This window comes from Takifugu rubripes, chromosome 6 (assembly GCF_901000725.2).
Source record: "Takifugu rubripes chromosome 6, fTakRub1.2, whole genome shotgun sequence".
NCBI lineage: Eukaryota > Metazoa > Chordata > Actinopteri > Tetraodontiformes > Tetraodontidae > Takifugu > Takifugu rubripes.
This window is the reverse complement of record NC_042290.1, coordinates 12,825,593-12,849,648: the sequence shown is the minus strand read 5'-3', so window position 1 is coordinate 12,849,648 and position 24,056 is coordinate 12,825,593. Positions and strand designations below refer to the sequence as shown.

Here is a 24,056-nt window from a genome sequence, read left to right as displayed (position 1 = left end):
AACTTCTGCCGTTTGACCAGAGATTTATAAGTGTTGAGATTTTAGTCAAAACAATTATTACTTATTTTTCAATGTAATATTTAAAACAATGACCTTAAATTAAGGGTTTAGGGTTCGGGCTGCTCAGGTAAAGGTGTGCAGGCACTAAGAGACAGACAGAATGACTTGAACAATGATACATGAGTGGATGAATGATACTTTACTGTCTGACTCTACCTCCCATATCAGCACGAACAATTAGTCTTTAACCATCTTTTTACAACAGCTGGGACGAAACACACGGCTGTTTCTCGAGGAGTTGGAACAGTAAACCAAAATAAAAACAGAATTTATTCGCAAAACATTGATACTTCATAATTAATTGAAAATAGCACAACAGAAATAGGTCAGATAATGAAAACAATGAAACCATTGTTTCCCAGATTTTTGGGAGATTTTTAGTGAGTGTTAAAGTATGAATCTGTGATGAAAAAACCTTATTCTTCTGTCCAAATTTGCCTTTTCACAATCTCTCTAACTTCCAGAGAAAGACATTTTTGTGACATTTCCGTCGAAATAGAAATGTTTCAACTGACAGAGAGGACATGAAACTATTGTCAGGCACGTTTTCAGTGTGACCTGGGGTCAAATCAGGTCTTCTCAGTGCGATGGTAGCACAGAATTACTGTTTCAAAGGGCCCGAAAATTTCAATGAATTTCTTTGCTCACCTGTAACTTCAGATGCCTAATCATATCGGAAATTCCAAGCATTGCCACTACTCTTATCTTCATGGGTTTTTTTTAGTATTTTGCCCATTTTTCAGTGTTTCATTCAGACCGACGCTTCCATTTGAAACCTGTTTTTTTTTGACAACCCTAACGGAAACCTTTTCAGATGCTACCTCGCTGTGCAAAATATGTGCATTGCTTTTATTTACAATGCGCCAAATGCCCCAACTTTTTTGGACACATTGTTGTGAATAAGAAAGTCACTAGAAACTGAAGAGAAAGGAACCTAGCACCAACAAAAATAAAGACAAATCTCTCACAGAAACATGCCTGCATGTTAAATTATGATCAATAAAATGTACAAAGCTTTTGAAAATCAGCTCAGGTTTAAGAGGATGCACAACAGTTACAGGAACAATATTCCCTCCTATTTTGAATGCACAGGAAATAAGATGAAACAAAATAATGTTCCTTCATGAAAAGAGCAGATATGTTCTTCAGTGGACTTCAGGTCACTTCAGTAGTTCTAAAATTGCAGCACTCTCTACATCTAAACACTCAATACAGACAACATGTATGTGTGTTTAACATTGCATAATGTCTACATTAGGCAACATTATGGGATGTCCTGCTCAGCAGTTAAAGAATCCATGACTTCTACAGCAGTTGGGTTGGGTTCCTTTCAGGGTTCCTAGGAGAAATAAACCTGCTTCTGCATACCTGAAAGTCCAGGTAAGACTACAAATACACAGCTCACAATGCAAAACATTGTGAAATAAATTAAAGCAAGAGTGATTAGAATTAGTCCTAAAGAAAGATCTTTCAGAGTTTGTTCATATCTGTACATACAACTGACAAAAATGAATTTAGCAAAAAGTCCTGTTAAAATAAGAAGCCATCGTCTGCAAAGATGGGAATATAGCGGACTTAGCAGATAGAAAAAATATTGCTTCCTGCTGTTTGGCCATCTCTGTCTACCACATAGAGACGGTTGACACTGAAAACAAGATATATACAAAGGTTTTGGCATCCTGGAACAAGAAAGTATTGTTTTCTCACAAAGACGGAAGTGAGTTTTCCTTGACAGGATAAAATGGAATGTTTAATCTGTGAGACAAAATCACATCTACTGAAGAACCAGGACTGATGTGTTTGTTCTAATTTCGGGACAAGCATCAGTGACCCAACACATTGTGTTTTGGGCTAACAGGCAACTGGATCCAGGGGTCGCTGCGGCGCATCCACCGTTCCCGTGTAGATCTAGACTTCGGTGGAGAAAAGGATGCTTTGTCGTTTACTGTCAGGTGTTGGAATGGTCTCAAGCTGCAGGAAGTACAACAAAACCTGGACCTGCGCAGAATAGCAGACATTATAGAGACATTGTGTGCACAACAGGAAAAACGGGGCCAACTTTACCTGTGCCATGACCTCCAGGGACCAGCTGTCCCCCATGTTAATTGCCTGTGTGGGATTGGCAGGAATCTTACTGTCCTTCTCTGATGGCCTCAGCAGTGTCGGCCCAAACACTGTAGCCAGATTGTGGAGAGACATTTTATTGATGCTCTCCTTCTCTGCCACCCTGAGGACAACACATCTGAACATCAGTTCAATTCTTTTCATATAATCTTTTAATATAATCCTGAATACTGTGAGATTTGAGAATGGCCCAAGGACATATAAGCTAACTTTAGCCCATGATCTGATCACTTTATGGTCTGGATCAAGTCCAACTGGACCAGAGCAAGTTTATGGGTGTATGTCACCACCAAAGTGTCAGAATGATTATTGCCACAAAAAGACAAATATTGACAACGATTAAAACTTCAAGTGTTTCTGTACAACTGAAAGAAAACTGGCCAAAAAAAAAATTCCATTTAGCCATTTCAGAAAGGTCCCCAACCCCCAGGGGAATCGAACCCAAACCCTTCCTGCTGTCTGGTGACACTGCTAACAAGTGTGTGAGAGAGTGTGTGCGAGAGTGTGTGAGAGAGTGTGTGTGTCTGTGAGAGTGTGTGTGTGTGTGTGAGAGTGTGTGTGTGTGTGTGTGTGTGAGTGTGTGTGTGTGAGAGTGAGTGAGTGAGTGAGTGTGTGTGTGTGAGAGTGAGTGAGTGTGTGGGTGTGTGTGTGTGAGAGTGAGTGAGTGTGAGTGTGTGTGTGAGAGTGTGTGTGTGTGTGTGTGTGAGAGTGAGTGAGTGAGTGAGTGAGTGAGTGAGTGAGTGAGTGAGTGAGTGAGTGTGTGTGTGTGTGTGTGTGTGTGTGTGTACCGCTTCAGGTGATCCAGCAGGAAGAGGAAAGTGACCAGGTTGGGTTCAGGAAGTGACAGCAGCAGGTTCAACATGCAGCTCTCTTTGGCGACGCTGTCTGACAAAGCTGCACAAATAAAACATTCATCATCATCATTGTTCATCAAGGATTGAAACTCTGAGCTTCTTCAGCTGTTTTCTTTACCCTTTTAAATTATCCTTAAAAATAACGAAGTGAATGGCTCAAAGATTTCAACTCACTGATGCCGCCTGCAAAGTTTGGGTAGAGCTCATCGGTGAATAACGGCTCCGGCAGCTCTCGAAAGTAGAGTTTCAAGGTCCCGGCGATGGCGTTGACGTCCATTTCGCTCATCATCACCGACACATCTTTGTGATCTGAGGTGGAGCACAGGAGGTCCCATCAGTCAGTGTTGGGCTTGGATGGGAAACTCTGGAAAGAGAAGCTGCCTCCTTCATGCCTGTCGAGCAGCGGTCCCCAACCTTTCCATCACCGGACCGGTACTGTGGCCCGGGGGGGGGGGGACTGTCGGATAAGTGTGCCCACACAGACTCCCAGGCGCTCCTCTCTCCTACTGGCTACGATAACGTTGAAACACCCCTTCAAAATAAGCTACAGATACGCTACAAAGAGGAATATAAAGACCATCTGGTGGTTGGGGACCACTGCTTTCGTGAATATTCAGTCAGGGTTCAGGTCTTCCCATCATTCCTGCTCAGCATTCACATGGAAAAGTTTCGTTTAGTCTTTGACGGGATACACGGAGAACTCACTGGTGTCAAACGCTGTCTTCAGGGCCTGAATGTCGGTGGCAACTCCTGACACGCGATAGATGCCCACCTCCTCCATGCCCCTTCTCTCGATCTCCTCCAGACACTGACGCACGATGTAGGGCACCTTGGAGCGCTCCCGCCTGCAGCGGTTGGACGATAACAGTCAGAAAATGGAAACTGTTAATTAAGATTCAGATAATTAAGTCAAACTTCCTCGATCTCATGTTAGAACCTTGTCTCGCAGCAAATTTGCATTTTAATCTATTAAATTAGAGTCCACATTCACTCATTTCTTTCAGAATTCTTACTTTCTTCTTTAATAATGTAAAAGCTGTATTTTCTAACCCTAACTGTGGTTCCATAACTCACTTGGTGACCGAGGAGATCTTCACCCCAAACACGCCCGAGGCTTTGCTGGAGGGAAGCTTCTTCAGGCTGAACTCTCGGCTGATGAACTTCATGGACAGCTTCACTTCAATCTCAAGTTTAAAAAAAAAAAAACATCTTTGCTTTATATTCAAATTTAAACAAAACGAGGAAAACTCAAACAGGCGAAAGATTCAAAATGTTTTCGTGAAATATGTAATTTAGGGTTAGGGTTAGGGTTAGGGTTAATATTTTCAAAGGTCGAAATGATGTCATACCTCATTAGAAATGGACATTAATTCTTAAATAAGGAACTCAGATGTTTTTCATTGAAAAAGTTTACTGGGTTAGCTACCTCTGTACACATCCAACTTAGGTTAATTAGGGTTAGGGTTGGTTAGGGTTAGGGTTATGGTTGTTAGGGTTAATTAGGGTTAGTTAGGGTTTAGGGTTGGTTAGGGTTAGGGTGGGTTAGGGTTGTGGTTGGTTAGGGTTTGGGTTGGTTAGGGTTGGTTAGGGTTAGGGTTGGTTAGGGTTTGGGTTGGTTAGGGTTAGCGTTTGGGTTGGGTTTGGGGTTGGTTAGGGTTAGGGTTGGTTAAGGTTAGGGTTGGTTAGGGTTTGGGTTGGTTAGGGTTAGCGTTTGGGTTAGGGTTGGTTAGGGTTAGGGTTGGTGTCCAGTTCTTAACTCACCCCGTTCATGGGAATCACAATTCTCTGCCAGTCTTTCCCCTGTAGCATCTGAAGGTTGAGCTGTTGGATAAATAGATAATAAAGATTAACGAAGACAGGGTCAGGGTTAGGGTTAGGGTTAGGGTTAGAGGGTCAGGGTTAGGGTTAGAGGGTCAGGGTTAGGGTTAGGGTTAGAGGGTCAGGGTTAGGGTTAGAGGGTCAGGGTTAGGGTTAGGGTTAGAGGGTCAGGGTTAGGGTTAGAGGGTCAGGGTTAGGGTTAGGGGGTTAGGGTTAGAGGGTCAGGGTTAGGGTTAGAGGGTCAGGGTTAGGGTTAGAGGGTTAGGGGTTAGGGGTTAGGGTTAGGGTTAGGGTGAAGGGTTAGGGTTAGAGGGTTAGGGGTTAGGGGTTAGGGTTAGGGTTAGGGTGAAGGGTTAGGGTTAGAGGGTCAGGGTTAGGGTTAGGGTTAGAGGGTCAGGGTTAGGGTTAGAGGGTTAGGGGTTAGGGTTAGAGGGTTAGGGTTAGGGTGAAGGGTTAGGGTTAGGGTTAGAGGGTCAGGGTTAGGGTTAGGGTTAGAGGGTCAGGGTTAGGGTTAGGGTTAGGGTTAGAGGGTCAGGGTTAGGGTTAGAGGGTTAGGGGTTAGGGTTAGAGGGTTAGGGTTAGGGTGAAGGGTTAGGGTTAGGGTTAGAGGGTCAGGGTTAGGGTTAGGGTTAGAGGGTCAGGGTTAGGGTTAGGGTTCTAATGCAACTGTTAGAATCACAGATGATGCAGCTGCATTTTAATGGTCTTGAGATTTAAATGTTGTTTTCTGTAAAACTGTAAAAAAGAACTGTAAAAAATATTTATTCAAGGACAACACAACCTTTGGAATGGTGTGTGTGTGTGTGTGTGTGTGTGTGTGTGAAAAACTGCAGCTACTGTGACCATGACAGCAGTTGTTGGCACAGCATATCTGTTGCTTTATAAAGGCTGAGTTGCCATGGAAACCTAATCATGAATGTACTGTGGTGGAAAAGAGCAGGAATGACCTCTGACATCAGCCCTCTGAAAAGATGTGACCGCATTGGTGGAAGACTTTGTACATTTTTAACATCTTTAAAATTTACAAAAATGTTTGGGTTAGATATTTTGTTTTGATTTCTCTTTTCTATATTTGTGGAATGTTATTTTTAAATATGGGCCATCCCTGAACCTTACTGGGACCAGTCATGGGACATCAGGCCTTACTGGGATCTGTAATGTGACATCATCAGGCCTTACTGGGATCTGTCCTCTTCCGATGATATGGTCAGCACTGTCACCATCTTCTCTATTCTGCCGAGTTTTGTTGTAGGACTTCTCGTAGCAGAGGAGTCGCAGTGTCTGTGAACCTTCTAGCTCGATCTCAAACTCCTGGAGGAGATAAAAGCACCAGAGGGTTGGATGCGAATACAAAACAAGTAACCGATACAATTTTTGAAAAATGTATCAGTGCGTGAAAAATAAATTGTCCAATGAAAGGTAAATTAGAAATATGTATGTCTATAACCAGTCACGACACGATCTAGCTACAAACTGAGAATTCTCCACCATCCATCAGTTGTACATTTGCTTTAACTGTTCGTGTTGGCATCCTTGGTTACCTCGTTCCATTTGGGTTCAGATGTGTATCGATAGACTCTCGTCTTGGCTTTATTTGAAAAGAATCCAAATGAATCCACTTCTAATGTGCAGTAAAGATCTGATGGAGAGCAGATGGTGTTAGCAAGAACCCGGCTGAAGGTTGGCTCTAACTCTAACTCTAATCCAGCAGCTATTAATGTTTAACTTACACAAAGATAACAAATAATAAGCTAAAATGCCAAATAATGTCTACATTCATGATCTTACTTCCAACAAACTTTGGACAGGGTCATTTTCAATACAGACATGTGTTGAAAACATGGTTCTCTTCTATTGTGTCTAAAGGGTTAGGGTCTGGCAGGATTGGCAGTGGTTTTGGTCCTGCTGTGCAGTTTGACTCACTGAGACTGTGTTTCAGGCCGGAGGCAGAGTGCACGATGACGTTGAGGAAGCCACAAAGACCAGGAGATTCATCCTCTGGAGACACAGAGTGTTGGAGTGAAAAACATCCTGTGTGTCCCATTCATGTCTCCTGATTGTTATAGAGCATGTTAGCACTTTACTGGTGATTGACAAGCAGATAAGAAGAAAATGAATTGATCAAATTGATTAAAATTGTAATTTAAGATTGTACTTAAGATTGAACGCTGTTATTTTTCTCTGAAGAAGGTTCAATTAATTGTGGTGACAAATTGTGCCGTATTACGAAATTTTAGGGGGCATCACAAATATACCGTAGGATCCTTTACACCTGCAGAAATACCTTCTTGACTGATGCTGAGCGGCATGCGGTGGATTTTCTGCAGCTTGACGCAGTTGTTGGTCAACATCTGCAGCTCCACAGACGTCAGTGAGGCTGGTTTCACACCTGAAGACAAGATGACAACTGTCAACAAGAACTTCCAGGCATGAAGAAGACTGTCGTCCCACAGAAAACTTACATTTCTTCTGCTGCTCCTTGATCATGTCCCGCCATTCAGCACGCTCATAATCGGAGGAAATCAGGAAGCAGTAACTCTGAACACAAAACAGGGACCCTCATCAGTGGAGGAACAGCAGGTTTCACACGAGGTCCCGTCACGGGTCTTTGAGTACAGGAAGAACACCCTCGAAGCAGCAGTTCCACAGCGAGCACGTGCCAGGCCTTCAAAATCTGCTTCCTGACAGAATTCATCGCCAAACAATTCCCACTGTGCAGACGACCATCTCACGCTGTACTACACACAGCAGCCAGTAGGTGGCGTTGATACACTAGACGTCGTAGGTGTGGAGCGCATGATCAAACCACTGAACATTTTCAAAGCAACAGTGATTATATTGGCCGGTACCAAGTTTTCCAATGGACCGATGACGAGCTGGAGTTGCCTCGATGAGCAACCTTGAACTATAAAACTTCAAAAAATGCAGGAACAAGCAAGTCAAAATCTTCTACACATATGCAAAATCAGCTGTCGTGCGCATGCCTGAAATCGCTGAAAACAACCAGCTTGGCACGTCACGGCAACGGTTTCAAAACTCTCCACTTTGAAACCTATCTTTGTTTCCTGTTTCGGCATTCTCCTGTAATCAGAGAGCCCAAATGGAACTAAAGGCTTCAGGTTTCTTCCTGTTAAAAGGGACTTTTTCCTGCCCCTGTTCCTTGTTGGGGGGTCAGGCCCTGCTGGGATCCTGGAGAGGGTCTAGAAACAATTCTGATTGTAACAAACTTCACATACACAGACTTCACATATGTATACTTCACATACACTTTAATAATTAATCTACAAATACCCAGTGACTAATCATTTGACAGTTCTGATTAAAATAAATATACACACACACACACACACGCACACACACATATATATATATATACACACACATACACACAGTACATAGATACATCCACATATATATGTATGTATGTATGTGTGTGTGTGTGTGTGTGTGTGTGTGTGTGTGTGTGTGTGTGTGTGTGTATATTTATAATATTATATCTATTATAATTTAATAGATTGTTACTATCCATGGGACTATCCTGGTAAAATAAGGGTTAAATAAAATAATAATAATAAAATAAAGGCATACCTTGCCATTCTTGTTGTGGACCCTCAGATGCATGCTGGGAGACATGAGCAGCAGCAGAGACTCCTGCTCACACAACTTTTTCCTGAGACGGTCGATCACTTTTGGACCCTTATTGGCTCTCTGAAATGGCAACATGTCACATGAAAATCTCCAAGGTTCCCAGCAGACATGAAAAAAAGATGGTGTGTGCAGAAAAATACCTTCTCTTTCTGGATTTCACTGCGGATATGTGATATCTTGACCTTCAGGGCATCCAGCTCTTCATCTGGTACCTGTGGAACTGTCAGTGGCTCCACCTCCTCAGGACTCTGGAAGGTGAGCTCTGTTAGCGGGATGCACCACTTAGCGTCATACTGCTGGTTCTTCCTGTGAGGGAAGGAGGAGCAAGATGGGAAAAAGGCAGCACAATATCGCAAGTTCCACATTTTAAAAAAGAATCAAAGTTTTACATTCATTTGTAGAAAAATAACCTAAAAGAGAAATTGCTGATTTGTTTGTCTTTGTTTACTCTGTAGTTTAAAGTTCATTTTCCTAATTCTGACAAGCATAAACAACAATTTTCACACTGAAGTTCACTTGTATGTTTCTCAGGAGCATAAAATTGGATCTTTCTTCGGTACGAACCTCATCACCAAGGCAAAAGAACACGGAAGTTCTGGTGAAGAGAGGCCTAAATTCTATGTAGCTTTGCAGGTGTGGTCAGGTGGACAAAACTCCAGAGACGTCCCAGCAAACAGGTGCATGGCCAGGCTTTAACCCTAACCCTAACCCAGCAAACAGGTGCATGGCCAGGCTTTAACCCTAACCCTAACCCAGCAAACAGGTGCATGGCCAGGCTTTAACCCTAACCCTAACCCAGCAAACAGGTGCATGGCCAGGCTTTAACCCTAACCCTAACCCAGCAAACAGGTGCATGGCCAGGCTTTAACCCTAACCCTAACCCAGCAAACAGGTGCATGGCCAGGCTTTAACCCTAACCCTAACCCAGCAAACAGGTGCATGGCCAGGCTTTAACCCTAACCCTAACCCAGCAAACAGGTCCATGGCCAGGCTTTAACCCTAACCCTAACCCAGCAAACAGGTGCATGGCCAGGCTTTAACCCTAACCCTAACCCAGCAAACAGGTCCATGGCCAGGCTTTAACCCTAACCCTAACCCAGCAAACAGGTCCATGGCCAGGCTTTAACCCTAACCCTAACCCAGCAAACAGGTGCATGGCCAGGCTTTAACCCTAACCCTAACCCAGCAAACAGGTGCATGGCCAGGCTTTAACCCTAACCCTAACCCAGCAAACAGGTGCATGGCCAGGCTTTAAACCCTAACCCTAACCCAGCAAACAGGTGCATGGCCAGGCTTTAACCCTAACCCTAACCCAGCAAACAGGTGCATGGCCAGGCTTTAACCCCAACCCTAACCCTATTTCTGACCAGCCAATGGTTCACATTGCTGTGGTTCCCAGCAGAAAGGAAGTCTTCAGGTATACGAGGCCACTGTCGTAACTGACAGGATGACCCTGCGTTAAAAGCACTGTGCCAGGATTTTTTGGATTATTGTGATTATACCAGATGCATCATGTCGCACACAAGCTAGTAATGCTTGTAGCCTTTGAAGCAATACAAAAAATGAGGTGTGCCTTGTGACAGATCTATTCCTACAAGATCTCATCAGTTTTGGAAGAATAAATATTCCAAAACCGACTTTAACTGCTATCAGTCTTCTTTGTTTATTTAGCCTTTCCTCATCTACTGTGATGATCTATGTATTAGGGAAGACCTTATAGATTTAAGGCAGAATTCATTTTTATCTTAATGAACTTAGTCGACATAAAGGCGGCACTGTTGCCGTCACTCACCCTCCAATTTGTTTCTTCAGTTTTGCACAGAGCAGTACGTCAGTGAAGAGGAAAACATGCCTCAGTTTCCTCGCTCCTTCCACCATCTCCACCATGAAACTGTCCTTCAGCAGCTGTCGACTCTGCAGCAGAAAACACGTTTCTGTTTGCCTTATTTTTAGAATGATGAGACAGACATTAGATTAGGTTGTCAATGACGTCATGCCTGAGGAACAACTGCTGTTCTGTGACTGATGTCAGACTATATAATGAGAAGTGCAGTACCACCATCTGCCACCAGATGGAGCTGCGTCTGGCCTTGGAACGTGCTGAATTAATTCTGAGACTCTTGTTCATATTCTTAGAATAGGGACACCTGAACCAGCTAATTACATTTGTTTCCATTTAAACATTATTTTAGTAGTATTTTCTTTAACAGTTATATTTAAAAAAGCATTATATTCAAAAGTGTTTGACTACTATTTTGAAACATGGAAATTTGTGAAAGAGGGCCCCACAGGAGGGTTGTTGATGATAATAATACTAATAATCATCACATTATCGGCATCTGGACAAGACTGAAACATCTGCACAAAGTCATAAATGACCTGGTGTCGAATACGGACTCACATGGAACCAACTGCGGTTCTGTTCGCACCAAAGAGATCCTTCCATCTCTTAACAATTTAGTCTGTTTTTTGGCCATGACGTCACGTGGAGTAACTACTTGGACTCTTTTTTGTTTGACGTGATATAACAGCTCTTCAGAACCTTGTAGAACACCATGTTGATGCATCATTGATGTCGTCTGCCGCTCCTTCCCAGCTGGGGAGACGGGTTGGCTTTAATATTTGCTGAAAAACTACATGCTGGCTGTTGTCCTGTGAACTCATTGGTGAATATTGTGTTTCTAGCAGATTTTGGGGCTCTCGCTCCTGTTCTTTCTTCTATATTGTGCTTCTTATTATATACTCTGTTAATGGGACCTGCAGAGGTTTTATTGTTGTTGGGGCCATTGTGAAGGCTAACCTCTCCTTTCTTCACCATTGTCAGCTGGCGTCGTGGTGCCGTTTCCTCATTAATGCTGGACAGGAAGTTCTGGGAAATTCGCAGAGCGTCTTGCAGGAGCGGGTGGTCTGGGTGGCTGCTTGGAGTGTGCTTGAGCAGGTCCTTGGTACAGCAGAGAATAAATGCAGATGAAATATTCCCCAAGCTTTTATTTTCCCGAGTCTGTGCAGTTGCAGATGATTCTCTGAGGGCATCTGAGTAAATACGTACATGAAGAACCAGAGTACTGCGAGTGACTCTGTCCACAGGTTTATACAACAGAGCTGCAACAGAAGCAATGATTACATGTAAAGAGGTCATCAAGACAAATATTTGCAATATTGATGAATATTAGTGCTGAAACGTAGGACGACGGACCCTCCAGAGACTTTTTGGCTGTTTGGTCTTTGCAGTCTTTTGGACTCCTCACCTTCAAATTCTGTGAAGATGAGGGAGATGATTCCAGGATGAAAGGACTGAAGATAAGTGACACTTTATCAGTAATGACTATTAAATAAAGAGAGAATCAAATGGAGCTTTCTAGTGAACAACATTTCGTCTTTCCTTAAGCATAAAATACGTAAAAACATATCAATGAAGTGAGACTAACCTTAAAAAGCCCATTGGAATTTTCAAAGAAGCTATGGAAGCTTTTATCAGCCCCCAACCCCATCTTACATCTCCTGGGTAATGACCCAAACACTCAGCCAGTTCTTAAACAGGGATCAGGGTTAGGGCTAACCCTGTCCGATATTTATCAATGACAAATCCCGTCATTTCTGAAACATTCTACAGTCGTAGCGTCTGTGTGCCTGGACTTCTCTCTCTCTTCCTCCGTTCTTCACTAACTTTCCTCCACCTTCTCCTCTCACCACCTGCTTGTTGGACCTGCCTCTCCTGGTACCTTCCTCTCTTCTGGAACGTATGAAATGGAGGCCAACTTTTGGACCTCAAGAGGGCTTCTTTTACATTCCTTGATCAATCATTATTGATCATAATTGTGTTCTGTCCCTTTAAGAAATCCCCAATAATAAGCTCAGGAATATAAACTGTTAGTGACAAAGTTAATGCAAATAAGATTTTCTTTGCTCAGAATATTGTGGTTCTTCTGCAGGTTTCCTCCAAGTTAAAACTGCTACCTGTCTGTGATCTGGGCCCAAATTTGGTTCTGGGTTCAAATCTCCTTGGGGCCACAGCCATGTTCTGTTGGGGTTGATGGATGGATGAATGGGTGAATGGATGGATTTGATCATTCCTGTCCTCGTACCTCAGAGATTTCAGCAAACTGGGAATTGGCCTGGCAGCACTTCTCTGCCGTCTCCACGGCCGCTTCATAATTATCCACGAACGCTCGGTACAGCCCGAGCTGGCTGGCCTGAGAAACAAACACATTAGGGTGATCAATCTTCGGCACTTTTTATCTCATTACAATTAGTCCTTTTATTCCTTCTCTTTATATTTATTCTAGTTTCCAAAAGGTTGCAAAATCTTTGACAGACTGCACTGACCAACAGGAGCTTTTGTCTTTGCATAACTGAGCATAACTGAGAATACAAATAAAGTCTTCTTGCCTTGGAACAAGTCAAATCTGAGCATTGGAAGAAAACCAACTGCGTCACCATTTGTGTTACATTTCCAGCCGGTGACAGTCAAGACCCAAGAGTGCGGATACACACGGTCAGGAAGCCGTGGCCATGAAGACAACAAACCCCGAAACCTTTGGTCAGGTATCCCAGCTACACTACCCAGCTATGAGAGTGGCTCACTGATGAAGTGTGAGGAACTATGGGGACTGTAAGGTGGCCCACGTGGAGAGTGGCAAGGTGGAGCCCAGGAGCCCAGGAGCAGTAAAAGGCCCCGAAAGAGTCCAGCAGAGTGAAGATGAACACCGAGAACATCTCGCAGAGCATTGGTAGTTTCAGGATCAAGAAGAAAGCTGTGACGAGGTGTCTGTACAAGCCCAACACTAATAACCACACAAAGGTCCCGTGGAGGTGCGCGAATCACACGTCCAAACACCACTGCTCAACTCTGAAGTCTGGAGCTTCTGCTGGGGTGGAAATCCAGAATAGAATCTCACCATTTTTTGGAAAAGATCTCCCACTTTTTGGTGATGGCTCCACTGTTGCACGCGAGGCAGAAGTCCATCATAGAACTCTCTGTGGATCTCATAAAGCTCAGGCACTTTGTAGAAGATGGTTTCGATCTGGGCCACAGTGAGGACAGGCTGAGACGTTGTGGCTGCAGCCTTCAGAGGCTTCATGGGCTGAGGAACATGACATGAAGCAGTGTGACATCACTGAAGGTGTGTGTGTGTGTGTGTGTGTGTGTGTGTGTGTGTGTGTGTGTGTGTGTGTGTGTGTGAGTTCTGACCAGGAGCAGAGCCTCTAGGTGACTAAGGTACGTCTCTTCAGTGACCAGGATCCCTGAAAGGACCCGCTTCCTCATCTCCAAACCTTTCTCTGGGTCACAGTCTGTCTGGAAAACACAAATATGCAAGATCAAATATTACTGACAGTTCTCCATCAAAAAAGATTCCAGACATTCCTTTTCTTCACTGCAAATCAGCCCTCGATGACAGCTGGCCCCGTCACACCTCTGGACAACAAGGCGGCTCATTTTGATGTGGTGCTTTTATAAAGCTGATAACTTTTTTTTTTTAGGTCTTTGGTGCTAGGGTTAGAGGGTTAGGGGTTAGGGTTAGAGGGTTAGGGTTAGGATAAGAGGGTTAGGGTTAGGGTTAGAGGGTTAGGGGTTAGGGTTAGAGGGTTAGGGGTTAGGGTTAGAGGGTTAGGGTTAGGATAAGAGGGTTAGGGTTAGAGGGTTAGGGTTAGGGTTAGAGGGTTAGGGGTTAGGGTTAGAGGGTTAGGGTTAGAGGGTTAGGGGTTAGGATAAGAGGGTTAGGGTTAGAGGGTTAGGGTTAGGGTTAGAGGGTTAGGGTTAGAGGGTTAGGGTTAGGGTTAGAGGGTTAGAGGGTTAGGGTTAGGATAAGAGGGTTAGGGTTAGAGGGTTAGGGTTAGGATTAGGGTGAGGGTTAGGGTGAGGTTAGGGTTAGGGTTAGGGTTAGAGGGTTAGGGTTAGGATAAGAGGGTTAGGGTTAGAGGGTTAGGGTTAGGATTAGGGTGAGGGTTAGGGTGAGGTTAGGGTTAGGGTTAGGGTTAGAGGGTTAGGGTTAGGATTAGAGGGTTAGGGTTAGAGGGTTAGGGTTAGAGGGTTAGGGTTAGGGTTAGAGGGTTAGGGTTAGGGTGAAGGTGAGGGTGAGGTTAGGGTGAGGGGTTAGGATTAGGGGTTAGGGTGAGGTTAGGGTTAGGGGTTAGGGTTAGGGTGAGGGGTTAGAAGGTTAGGGTTAGGGTGAGGGGTTAGGGTTACGGTTAGGATTAGGGGTTAGGGGTTAGGGGTTAGGGTTGGGTTAGGGTTAGGGTTAGGGTGAGGGGTTAGGATTAGGAGTTAGGGTTAGAGTTAGGGTTAGGGTATAGGTGTTAGGGTTAGGGTTTACGATTTCAGGTTTAAGGTTAGGTTTAGAGTTAGGGGTTAGGAGTTAGGGGTCAGAGTTAGGGTTTAGGGTTAGGGGTCAAAGTTAGGGTTTATGATTTAGGGTTCAAGGTTAGGGTTAGGGTTAAGGGTCAGAGTTCGGGGTTAGGGTTTAATGTTAGGGGTCAGAGGTAGGGTTTGGGGATGAGACCTCCCATTTACTTTCGCTTTCTACATTTGTCTGTCTGTAGGTATCTAGTAGATGTTTCTGATCAATAAACCAGAAACATATTTCTTTATTTGAAATCTCATTTAAAAATGTTAAACTTTACAAAGGTTAATTGAAAACCTTCACGTATCGAAGTGATGGAGAACTTTTATTGGAGGAAAGCAGATTTAAAATGGAGCAGAAAATAGAAAAATGAAAAACAACCCTAAAGTACAAATGAAGGTTAGGTGCTCGCTTCCTGCATTGCACTGGGGTCAAAGTTCATTCATATCTGTGCTTGATATTGATATTTGAGTCATCTTCTCACCGACTTGGAGGATTCGAACGAGCCCGATGACAACGTGTCCCGACTGCTGCGACTCTTGGAACTGAGGTGTGGCGAAGATGATGGCGAGTCGTCAATGAAGGGCAAGATGTCGTGGTGGCGTCGCTGTTCTTCGGCGCGGTCTGCATCGTAGTTGTAGGAAGGGGGGGTCCCGGTGAAGTGAGCATCTATGACAACATAAACCGAACATTAAAGCTCCAAATATTGTGGATTGGGTGAACAAACATACAGAACCTTACTCCCACCCGATGATTAAAAACACACAGATACACACTCAGAACCTCCCAAACATCCAACAAAAGGATTGAGAAGCACAATTATCCCTGCTGAGTCCTAAATAGGGCGACTCTGCGTCTTCGTGCCAACGACGATGTGAGTGCACGTTTGAAAAAAGGATTGATGGAGAAAAACCAGGGATAAAAATGGACAGACTGATGGTACAACTATGAAGCACTAATAGCAGTTGGGATGAGCGCCTAAAAGGGGTAAATAGGTGTGGAAAGCTGTGTTAGGGTTAGGGTCAGGGTTAGGGTCAGGGTTAGGGGTTAGGGTTAGGGTGAAGATGAGGGGTTAGGGTTAGGGTTAGGGGTTAGGGTGAGGGTTAGAGGGTCAGGGTTAGGGTTAGGGTTAGGGTCAGGGTTAGGGGTTAGGGTTAGGGTGAAGATGAGGGGTTAGGGTGAAGGGTTAGGGGTTAGGGTGAAGATGAGGGGTTAGGGTTAGGGTTAGGGGTTAGGGTGAGGGTTAGGGTGAAGATGAGGGGTTAGGGTGAAGGGTTAGGGGTTAGGGTGAAGATGAGGGGTTAGGGTGAAGATGAGGGGTTAGGGTTAGGGTTAGGGGTTAGGGTGAGGGTTAGAGGGTCAGGGTTAGGGTTAGGGTCAGGGGTTAGGGTTAGGGTTAGGGTGAAGATGAGGGGTTAGGGTGAAGGGTTAGGGTTAGGGTGAAGATGAGGGGTTAGGGTGAAGATGAGGGGTTAGGCTGAAGGGTTAGGGGGTTAGGGTGAAGATGAGGGGTTAGGGTTAGGGGTTAGGGTGAAGATGAGGGGTTAGGGTGAAGGGTTAGGGGTTAGGGTGAGGGGTTAGGGTGAAGATGAGGGGTTAGGGTGAGGGTTAGGGTGAAGATGAGGGGTTAGGGTGAGGGTTAGGGTGAAGATGAGGGGTTAGGGTGAGGGTTAGGGTGAAGATGAGGGGTTAGGGTGAAGGGTTAGGGGTTAGGGTGAAGATGAGGGGTTAGGGTGAAGGGTTAGGGGTTAGGGTGAAGATGAGGGGTTAGGGTTAGGGTTAGGGTTAGGGTTAGGGTGAGGGTGAGGGTTAGGGTGAAGATGAGGGGTTAGGGTGAAGATGAGGGGTTAGGGTGAAGGGTTAGGGGTTACGGTGAAGATGAGGGGTTAGGGTGAAGGGTTAGGGGGTTAGGGTTAGGGTTAGGGTGAGGGTGAGGGTTAGGGTGAAGATGAGGGGTTAGGGTGAAGGGTTAGGGGTTAGGGTGAGGGGTTAGGGTGAAGATGAGGGGTTAGGGTGAGGGTTGTGGTGAAGATGAGGGGTTAGGGTGAAGGGTTAGGGGTTAGGGTGAAGATGAGGGGTTAGGGTGAAGGGTTAGGGGTTAGGGTGAGGGGTTAGGGTGAAGATGAGGGGTTAGGGTGAGGGTTAGGGTGAAGATGAGGGGTTAGGGTGAAGGGTTAGGGGTTAGGTGAAGATGAGGGGTTAGGGTGAAGGGTTAGGGGTTAGGGTGAAGATGAGGGGTTAGGTGAAGGGTTAGGGGGTTAGGGTTAGGGTTAGGGTGAAGATGAGGGGTTAGGGTGAAGGGTTAGGGGTTAGGGTGAAGATGAGGGGTTAGGGTGAAGGGTTAGGGGTTAGGGTGAAGATGAGGGGTAAGGGTGAGGGTTAAGGTGAGGGTTTGGTGTTAGGGGGTTATTCTCTACTGAGCCAAATACACCAACACATCCAGTCACATCACAACTTGCATATTTTCTGTGACCTTTGCACTTTCATGTCCACTTCTTTTATGGATAACTGACTGCTTTGCCCTTACTGTGATTTTGCAACTTTCATTTTAAATTCTTCTGTTTTTATGCTCTTGAACCCATGGGACACCTGCTGTCCCACACTTCCTCCCCATCTCTCCTCTTATTCAGGGTTATTATAATCATTTGGTTGAACGCTGCTTTATTGAACTGATGTCCACGTCTCGTTAGCGTCTCAAAGGATCAGACTGAAAACACAAAACCCTAACCCCGCTGGATCCTGGGACACCAGATGACTGTTTCAACTTGGCAACACTTGCAGTTATTTCTCTGTTCACATTGAGGCTCAAGGTGAAGCAGTCAAGCAGATGTTTGGTATTGAGCCACTGAAATTGATATTTTCCTGAGTTTCCCTCCAAGGATAGTTAATTATTAAAGGAGCAGGGTAGACAGGAGGGAGAACCAGGTGACCAGTGAACCTGTTTGGGTGATAAAATCAACGGCTCATCTCTGTGGCCACGTTCCTCAATATTTCACAACAAATCATTTTGAAGGTGGATCCAATAGAAAATCAGTAAGTTGAAAGAGGTGACAACAGAAGTGGGGTTAGCCATGGCGTTCCTCAAGGTTCTGTACTTGGACCAATCCTCTTCACCTTGTTCACGCTCCCCTTAGGGAACATTATTCGGCAGCATGGGATAAATTTTCATTGTTATGCCGATGACACTCAGCTTTATTTATCCATGAAACCAGAAGAGACAGAGAAGTTAGTGAAGCTCCAGACCTGTCTTAAAGACATAAAGTCCTGGATGTCTTCAAATTTCCTCCTCCTTAACCCAGGAAAAACTGAGGTCATGGTGTTTGGTCCTGAACCTCTCAGGGACAGATTAGATCACATGATCACTCTAGATGGTATCTCATTAACATCTAGTCTCTCTGTGAGGAATCGAGGAGTAACTTTTGACCAAAATCTCTCCTTCAACTCACACATTAAATTAGTCTCTAGAAGTGCCTTTTTCCACCTGAGGAACATCAGAAAGATCAGGAAGCTACTGACCCACCATGATGCTGAAAAGTTAATTCATTCTTTTGTTCCTTCCAGGCTGGACTACTGTAACTCCTTATTATCAGGGTGTCCAAACAACTCTTTAAGAAGCCTCCAGTTGATCCAAAATGCTGCAGCCAGAGTTCTGACAGGTACTGACCACAGAGGTCACATGACTCCTGTACTGGCGTCGCTTCATTGGCTGCCCGTTAAATTTAGAATCATTTTTAAAACCCTTCTTTTGACCTACAAGGTCCTCAGAGGCCTAGCTCCATCCTACCTGGAGGAGCTAGTGACACCTTACCAGCCCAATAGACCGCTCCGCTCTCAGAATGCTGGTCTACTTGTGGTTCCCAGAGTTTCTAGGAGTAGAATGGGGGGCCGAGCATTTAGCTACCAGGCCCCCCTGCTATGGAACCAGCTCCCTGTCCAGGCCCCCCCTGCTATGGAACCAGCTCCCTGTCCAGGCCCCCCCTGCTATGGAACCAGCTCCCTGTCCAGGCCCCCCTGCTATGGAACCAGCTCCCTGTCCAGGTACGGGAGGCTGACTCCATCGCTATTTTAAGATCAAACTTAAAACCTTCCTCTTTGAAAAAGCTTATTGTTACTAATTCAGTAGTTCCAGTTACTATCATAGACAGACAGATTATCATACTTAGGGGGTCGTCTAATCGTTAGGTCACATCTTAGCTGTGCTGCTATAGGCCGAGGCTGCCGGGGTCCAGAACCATGATCACCTGACAGGCCTCTGTCACTCCACTGGGTCATGGTTTCCTCTCCTCTCCTCTCCTCTTCCCCCTCCTTCTCCTTCTCCCCTCCCCCTCCTCTCCTCTTCCCCCTCCCCTCCTCTCCTCCCCTCCTCTCCTTCTCCCTCTCCCCTCCTCTCCTCTCCCCCCTCCTCTTCTCCCCTCCTCTCCTCTTCCCTCTCCTCTTCCCCCTCCTCTCCTCTCCTCTTCCCTCTCCTCTCCTTTCCTCTCCTCTCCCCTACTCCTCTCCCCTCCTCTTCCCTCTCCTCTTCCCCCTCCTCTCCTTTCCTCTCCTCTCCCCTACTCCTCTCCCCTCCTCTTCCCTCTCCTCTTCCCCCTCCTCTCCTTTGCTCTCCTCTCCCCTACTCTCCCCTCCTCCTCTCCCTCTCCTCTCCTTTTCCCCCTCCTTCTCCTTCTCCCCTCCCCTCCTCTTCCCTCTCCTCTTCCCCCTCCCCTCCCCTCCTCTCCTCTTCCCTCTCCTCTTCCCCCTCCTTCTCCTCTCCTTCTCCCCTCCTCTTCCCTCTCCTCTTCCCCCTCCTCTCCTCCTCTCCCCTCCCCTCCTCTCCCCTCCTCCTCTCCCCTCCTCTCCTCTCCTCTACCCCTCTCCTCTCCCCTCCCCTCCTCTACCCCTCCCCTCCCCTCCTCCTCTACCCCTCTCCTCTCCTCTCCCCTACCCCTCCCCTCTCCCTCTCCCCTCCTCTCCTCTACCCCTCTCCTCTCCTCTCCTCTCCTCTCCTCTCCTCTCCTCTCCTCTCCTCTCCTCTCCTCTCCTCTCCCCTCCCCTCCCCTCCCCTCCTCTCCTCTCCTCTCCTCTCCTCTCCTCTCCTCCTGTCCTGTCCTGTCCTGTCCTGTCCTGTCCTCTCCTCTCCTCTCCTCCTCTACCCCTCTCCTCTCCCCTCCTCTCCCCTCCTCTCCTCTCCTCTCCTCTCCTCTCCTCTCCTCTCCTCTCCCCTCCCCTCCCCTCCTCTCCTCTTGTCTCCTCTCCTCCTGTCCTCTCCTCCTGTCCTGTCCTGTCCTGTCCTGTCCTCTCCTCTCCTCCCCTCCTCCTCTCCTCTCCCCTCCCCTCCTCTACCCCTCTCCTCTCCTCTCCTCTCCTCTCCCCTCCTCTCCACCCCCCCCCCCCCCCCCCCCCATCAGCAGGAGGGTCCCCCTACATGAGCCTGGTCCTGCTCCAGGTTTCTTCCTGTTAAAGGGGAGTTTTTCCTGCCACTGTTGCTGGTCTCGGGTCAGGCCCTGGGATTCTGGAAAGCGCCTTGAAACAATTTTGATTGTATAAGACGCTATATAAATAAAGATTGATTTGATTTGATTTGAAGTGAATGAGGAGTTTTCAGGGTGAAAATGATCAGAAGACGTCTTCATAAAGGCTGTTGCTAAATCTAAACTATTTCTAGAGAAACTGGAACACAGTTATCTTACAAATAAGCAAGATAATTAGTAATCAAAACACCCAACCTGTCGCCAACTGCTCATGGCTCTGGCTGAATAAGCAGCCAACTAACCTAAAGACTAAACCAGCTGGTTGGTTAAGACTAAACCAGCTTCAAGTCTGCCGAGTTTTAAAAGCATGACACTCAGCAGGGAGTCCGACACACATTTCACTCCTGATGATGTCACCAACACAGACAAAGACAGCAGAATTAATCCTCACAACAGCTGGGATATTCATGCATTCATACAGACACACACACACAGACACACACACACACACACACACACACACACACACACACACTCTTCTGCTAATATAAATTAAGCCATTTGTCAGTCTGTAATGCCTCTATTGATAATGTGATCAGTTGAATTCCTCAGCAGACTGAACAAGCAGCAAAGTTCTGACAACATGTTTTTGGGTTTAGCGGAGACACAAAACCACAAACGCAGCCACCTAATCTGGAACAAAGCCAAAATCCAGAACCACAGTCACGGATAAATACAGCAGTCAGTTTAGAGGTTTCTCTTTCTGCTGGTTGAACTTCAGTGTAACCTCCAACCTACCTTCTCAGCCCCACAACAAAACTCACCCAGATGGTCTCCATGGAAACTGTTGTCATGAGACGTCCTTCCATGGGGCAAAAGGTCATGGTGGGCAGGAGGGGGCCAGATCTGTCCAGTCTTGCGGACACTGACAATGGTGGCCTCAGACATGACGACCTGACCCCCCTGCTGCCGGTGGTGCCTCTTCTGAGACTGTGGTGTTGGTGGACTGCTGCTGTCAAAGGAGTGCTGAGAATTCTGAGAGTTTTGGGACGGTGAGCGGCTCTTCTCTCTGAAAGGCCGGCGGAAGGCCGTGGTGGGACTTGGTGACACATGGCTGGACTGGCCTGATGAGAAATCCTCCTCGCTGGATGTCAGGTTCTCGTTGGAACTGCAGTCTGGTGTATAGCCGCCGCCGCCGCCGCCGCCGCCGCCGCCACCACCACCACCACCACCAACATCTTCAAAGCTACCAGGGGAGTAAGAACGGCGAGGCCAGGTCAGGAGATGATCATCACTGCTCCCTGTCCCTCCACCACCTCCTCTGCCATCTCCTCCACCACCACCTTCACCCATCATTACCCCACCGACATAGACGCTGGAATAGGCCTGGAACTCAGAGGGCTGCCATGGAGGTGGTGGAGGTTTGCTGCCATTGGTTTTTCCAGAATGCCGTTGGTTGGGTTCCCCATCTTCATATTCTGCCTCGTATCCACAGGTGCTCTCTGTAGACCGCCCTCGGAACACTGCCCTGGCCCGGAGCTCCCCCGCCACCGTGGCCAGATTTCCTGGGAGTGAATGCAGGGATCTCTTTCTCTCCATCTGCAGAGCCTGGGTACCCAGGTTACCAATCTTCTCAGGAACATCCCGCTCATTTCCCCGGACGAGGCTTCGGTCATGGTGGAATTCCAAGTTAGGGTAAAATGGCGGAGGAGGCTTTTCCTTGCTACACGCTGTGTCCCCCGTTTGAGAATTGGCCCATTTGATTCTCTCAAAGTTGGACCTGAGGGCTGCCACACCAAGCCCCATTCCCATTTTGTCCTTGGAGTCTGGGGGAAACTCTGGGGGGTGGATGGTGGGTCTGCGAGGGGAGGTGGTAACGGTGCCTCTCTGTTTGGATGGTGAGAGACCATCCAGGTTATCACATGATGTAGACTCAACCTGGTGGGGCCCCTCAAAAGCAGATTCCAGGTTGTCTCCATGGGAGGCGGACTTCCTCGCTGGTGGAGGTCTTGGTTTGGACCTGCTGGTCACATCTGGCAGAGCTTGATAGCGACTCCGGTCCCCACTAAAGCCTCCGGCTCCAGTCTCCTGCATAATGGGCTGATGGGACGGGCACTCCGCGCCCTGCACTGCCGCAGGGTCCACCCCCTCGTTCAGCGGCGTCTTGCGGAACCCCCAGCGCTGCTTGTCGTAGCTCTTTCGTTCTTTGGCCAGGAGAGTCTGCAGGTAGATCATGCGAAAGCGTTCCTTGTTCACCTCTTGCTCCAAGCGCCGAATGGACCCTTTGCACTTTTCCAGCTCCAGCTCGATGTCTCCGACGGAGTGCAGCTCCATTTTGGGGGGTTCAGAATCTGGGAATTGCGCCTTCCACGCTTCCATAAATCCCACGGGCTCCACCATTGTTCGCCTGGTCCTTGGTGTGCGTTGTCTGGGTCGCGTAATTTATCTGTGGTTGAGGATAACAAAGGCCGCGGGAGGCCGTGTTCGTGGCGGGCCTTCAGCAGCAGGATCGCCGTCTAATTGCCGACACTTTCCGTGACTGATGATGCAACAAAGCCCCCCATTGTGAAGCAGAAGCTGGATGCTCGTGCTGCTCTCTCGCGCATTTTTCCACGATATGACATCATTCGGATTGCTGAAATTCGCCTGGGAACGGCCGCAGAGCGGGCTGGAGCTCTCCGCTTCGGTTCTCGGGGGCTCCGCTTCGGTGTCTGCGGGACGCGCTGCGGGACGCGCTGCGGGATGAGCTGCGGGATGAGCGGCTCTACCGACCCAGGCACGCTTTGTTATCCCATTTTCCTCCGGAGCCGTGTTTTTCTCCGCTCCTCCGTAGCTTCATCCCAGTCTTCTTCAGAAGTGATGAAGATGATGACACGGTGAAGGATGCTGGAGTGGGCGGAGCCACAATCCCGATAGTTAAAGAGACAGAAGAGAAAAATGGGCGCTTCTCGATAATTTTTATAAATAGTTTAAATCTTCACTTATCTCCCGGTATTCCAGCTGATATAACTAGTTTCTTTAACATAACTTTCCTCTTCCTTCAGTTTTAAGACACAGCTGGGACCACAGCGACACCCAGTGGCAGTTCTGGCAGTTGTAGTGACAAAGATGAAATAACTCGAAGTTTGGGAAAACATGACATTGAATCGTTCTATATTATTACAAGTAGTAATGTTTAAGTACAAGTAACCCTAATAAAACATGTTCATGAAGGTCACATTGTAGGATGAATCAACACTAAGTATGACGTTAGACGTCGATATTCGTGCAGCTGTGATCATCATCATATAATCCAAAACGCGTTGTTGTTATTTTGCTTTCCATATTTTAGAAAATTGCCATTTCAGCGCACTTGGTACGATTGTGTTGTAATGTATACATACACTGATATGTATGTATCACAAACAGCGTTTTTAATAATTATCATCTTCAGAAATAGCCAGTTGCACAGCGTAAACTTATTCACTCCAACTCCCAGAATGCACCTCGTCATCCGAACAACAGCTGGCACCGAAAGAACTCAACAGATACTCAATGAGAGGGGAGACAGCTGGAGTGTGCAGGAGAGCAGTGGTTAAAAGGTGACACACACGTGCTCACTTGATCTGAAAAGTCAAGAAAGACTTTAAATACTTGGATTTAAAGGCTTTATGAAAAATTAATGTGAAGCAAAATAAACTACGTAATGAGTGCATTGTATATAAGTAGCATGTTCGGGTGTGAACTTGCCCTTGAATCAAATGCTGTGCAGAGCTTTTCCA

General features: G+C 46.6%; 1 protein-coding gene across 2 annotated transcripts; it reads right to left on the bottom strand.

Moving 5' to 3' along the window:
- Window positions 1–184: 184 nt before the first annotated feature.
- Window positions 185–23,227, bottom strand: bcr (BCR activator of RhoGEF and GTPase). Of its 2 annotated transcripts, none has more exons than XM_029837835.1 (23): window positions 21,120–23,225; window positions 15,330–15,514; window positions 13,696–13,800; window positions 13,403–13,588; window positions 12,590–12,697; window positions 11,701–11,761; window positions 11,554–11,606; window positions 11,305–11,445; window positions 10,297–10,418; window positions 8,645–8,810; window positions 8,445–8,564; window positions 7,319–7,394; window positions 7,141–7,245; window positions 6,780–6,854; window positions 6,398–6,495; window positions 6,036–6,167; window positions 4,800–4,859; window positions 4,113–4,222; window positions 3,744–3,883; window positions 3,213–3,347; window positions 2,973–3,078; window positions 2,125–2,287; window positions 185–2,058 (listed from the first exon to the last, which is right to left on the bottom strand). In XM_029837835.1, exons 1-23 carry the CDS (start codon window positions 22,693–22,695, stop codon window positions 1,969–1,971), a joined length of 4,113 nt encoding a protein of 1,370 aa, XP_029693695.1. In that variant the 5' UTR covers window positions 22,696–23,225; the 3' UTR covers window positions 185–1,968. The 2 variants fall into 2 exon arrangements, with proteins under 2 accessions (XP_029693695.1, XP_029693696.1); XM_029837836.1 differs by having other exon boundaries at window positions 1,969–2,058; window positions 11,320–11,445; window positions 21,120–23,227.
- Between the last annotated feature and the right edge of the window lie 829 nt (window positions 23,228–24,056).

Excerpts from the sequence above, each read along its gene's own strand:
- bcr (XM_029837835.1), bottom strand. The coding sequence starts at position 22,695 with ATGGTGGAGCCCGTGGGATTTATGGAAGCGTGGAAGGCGCAATTCCCA. Across the intron at positions 13,801-15,329 it reads CGTTCGAATCCTCCAAGTCG|ACAGACTGTGACCCAGAGAA; the intron begins GTGAGAAGATGA and ends TGTGTTTTCCAG. Across the intron at positions 11,607-11,700 it reads AGCCAAAAAGTCTCTGGAGG|CTCTGTTGTATAAACCTGTG; the intron begins GTCCGTCGTCCT and ends CTTCTGTTGCAG.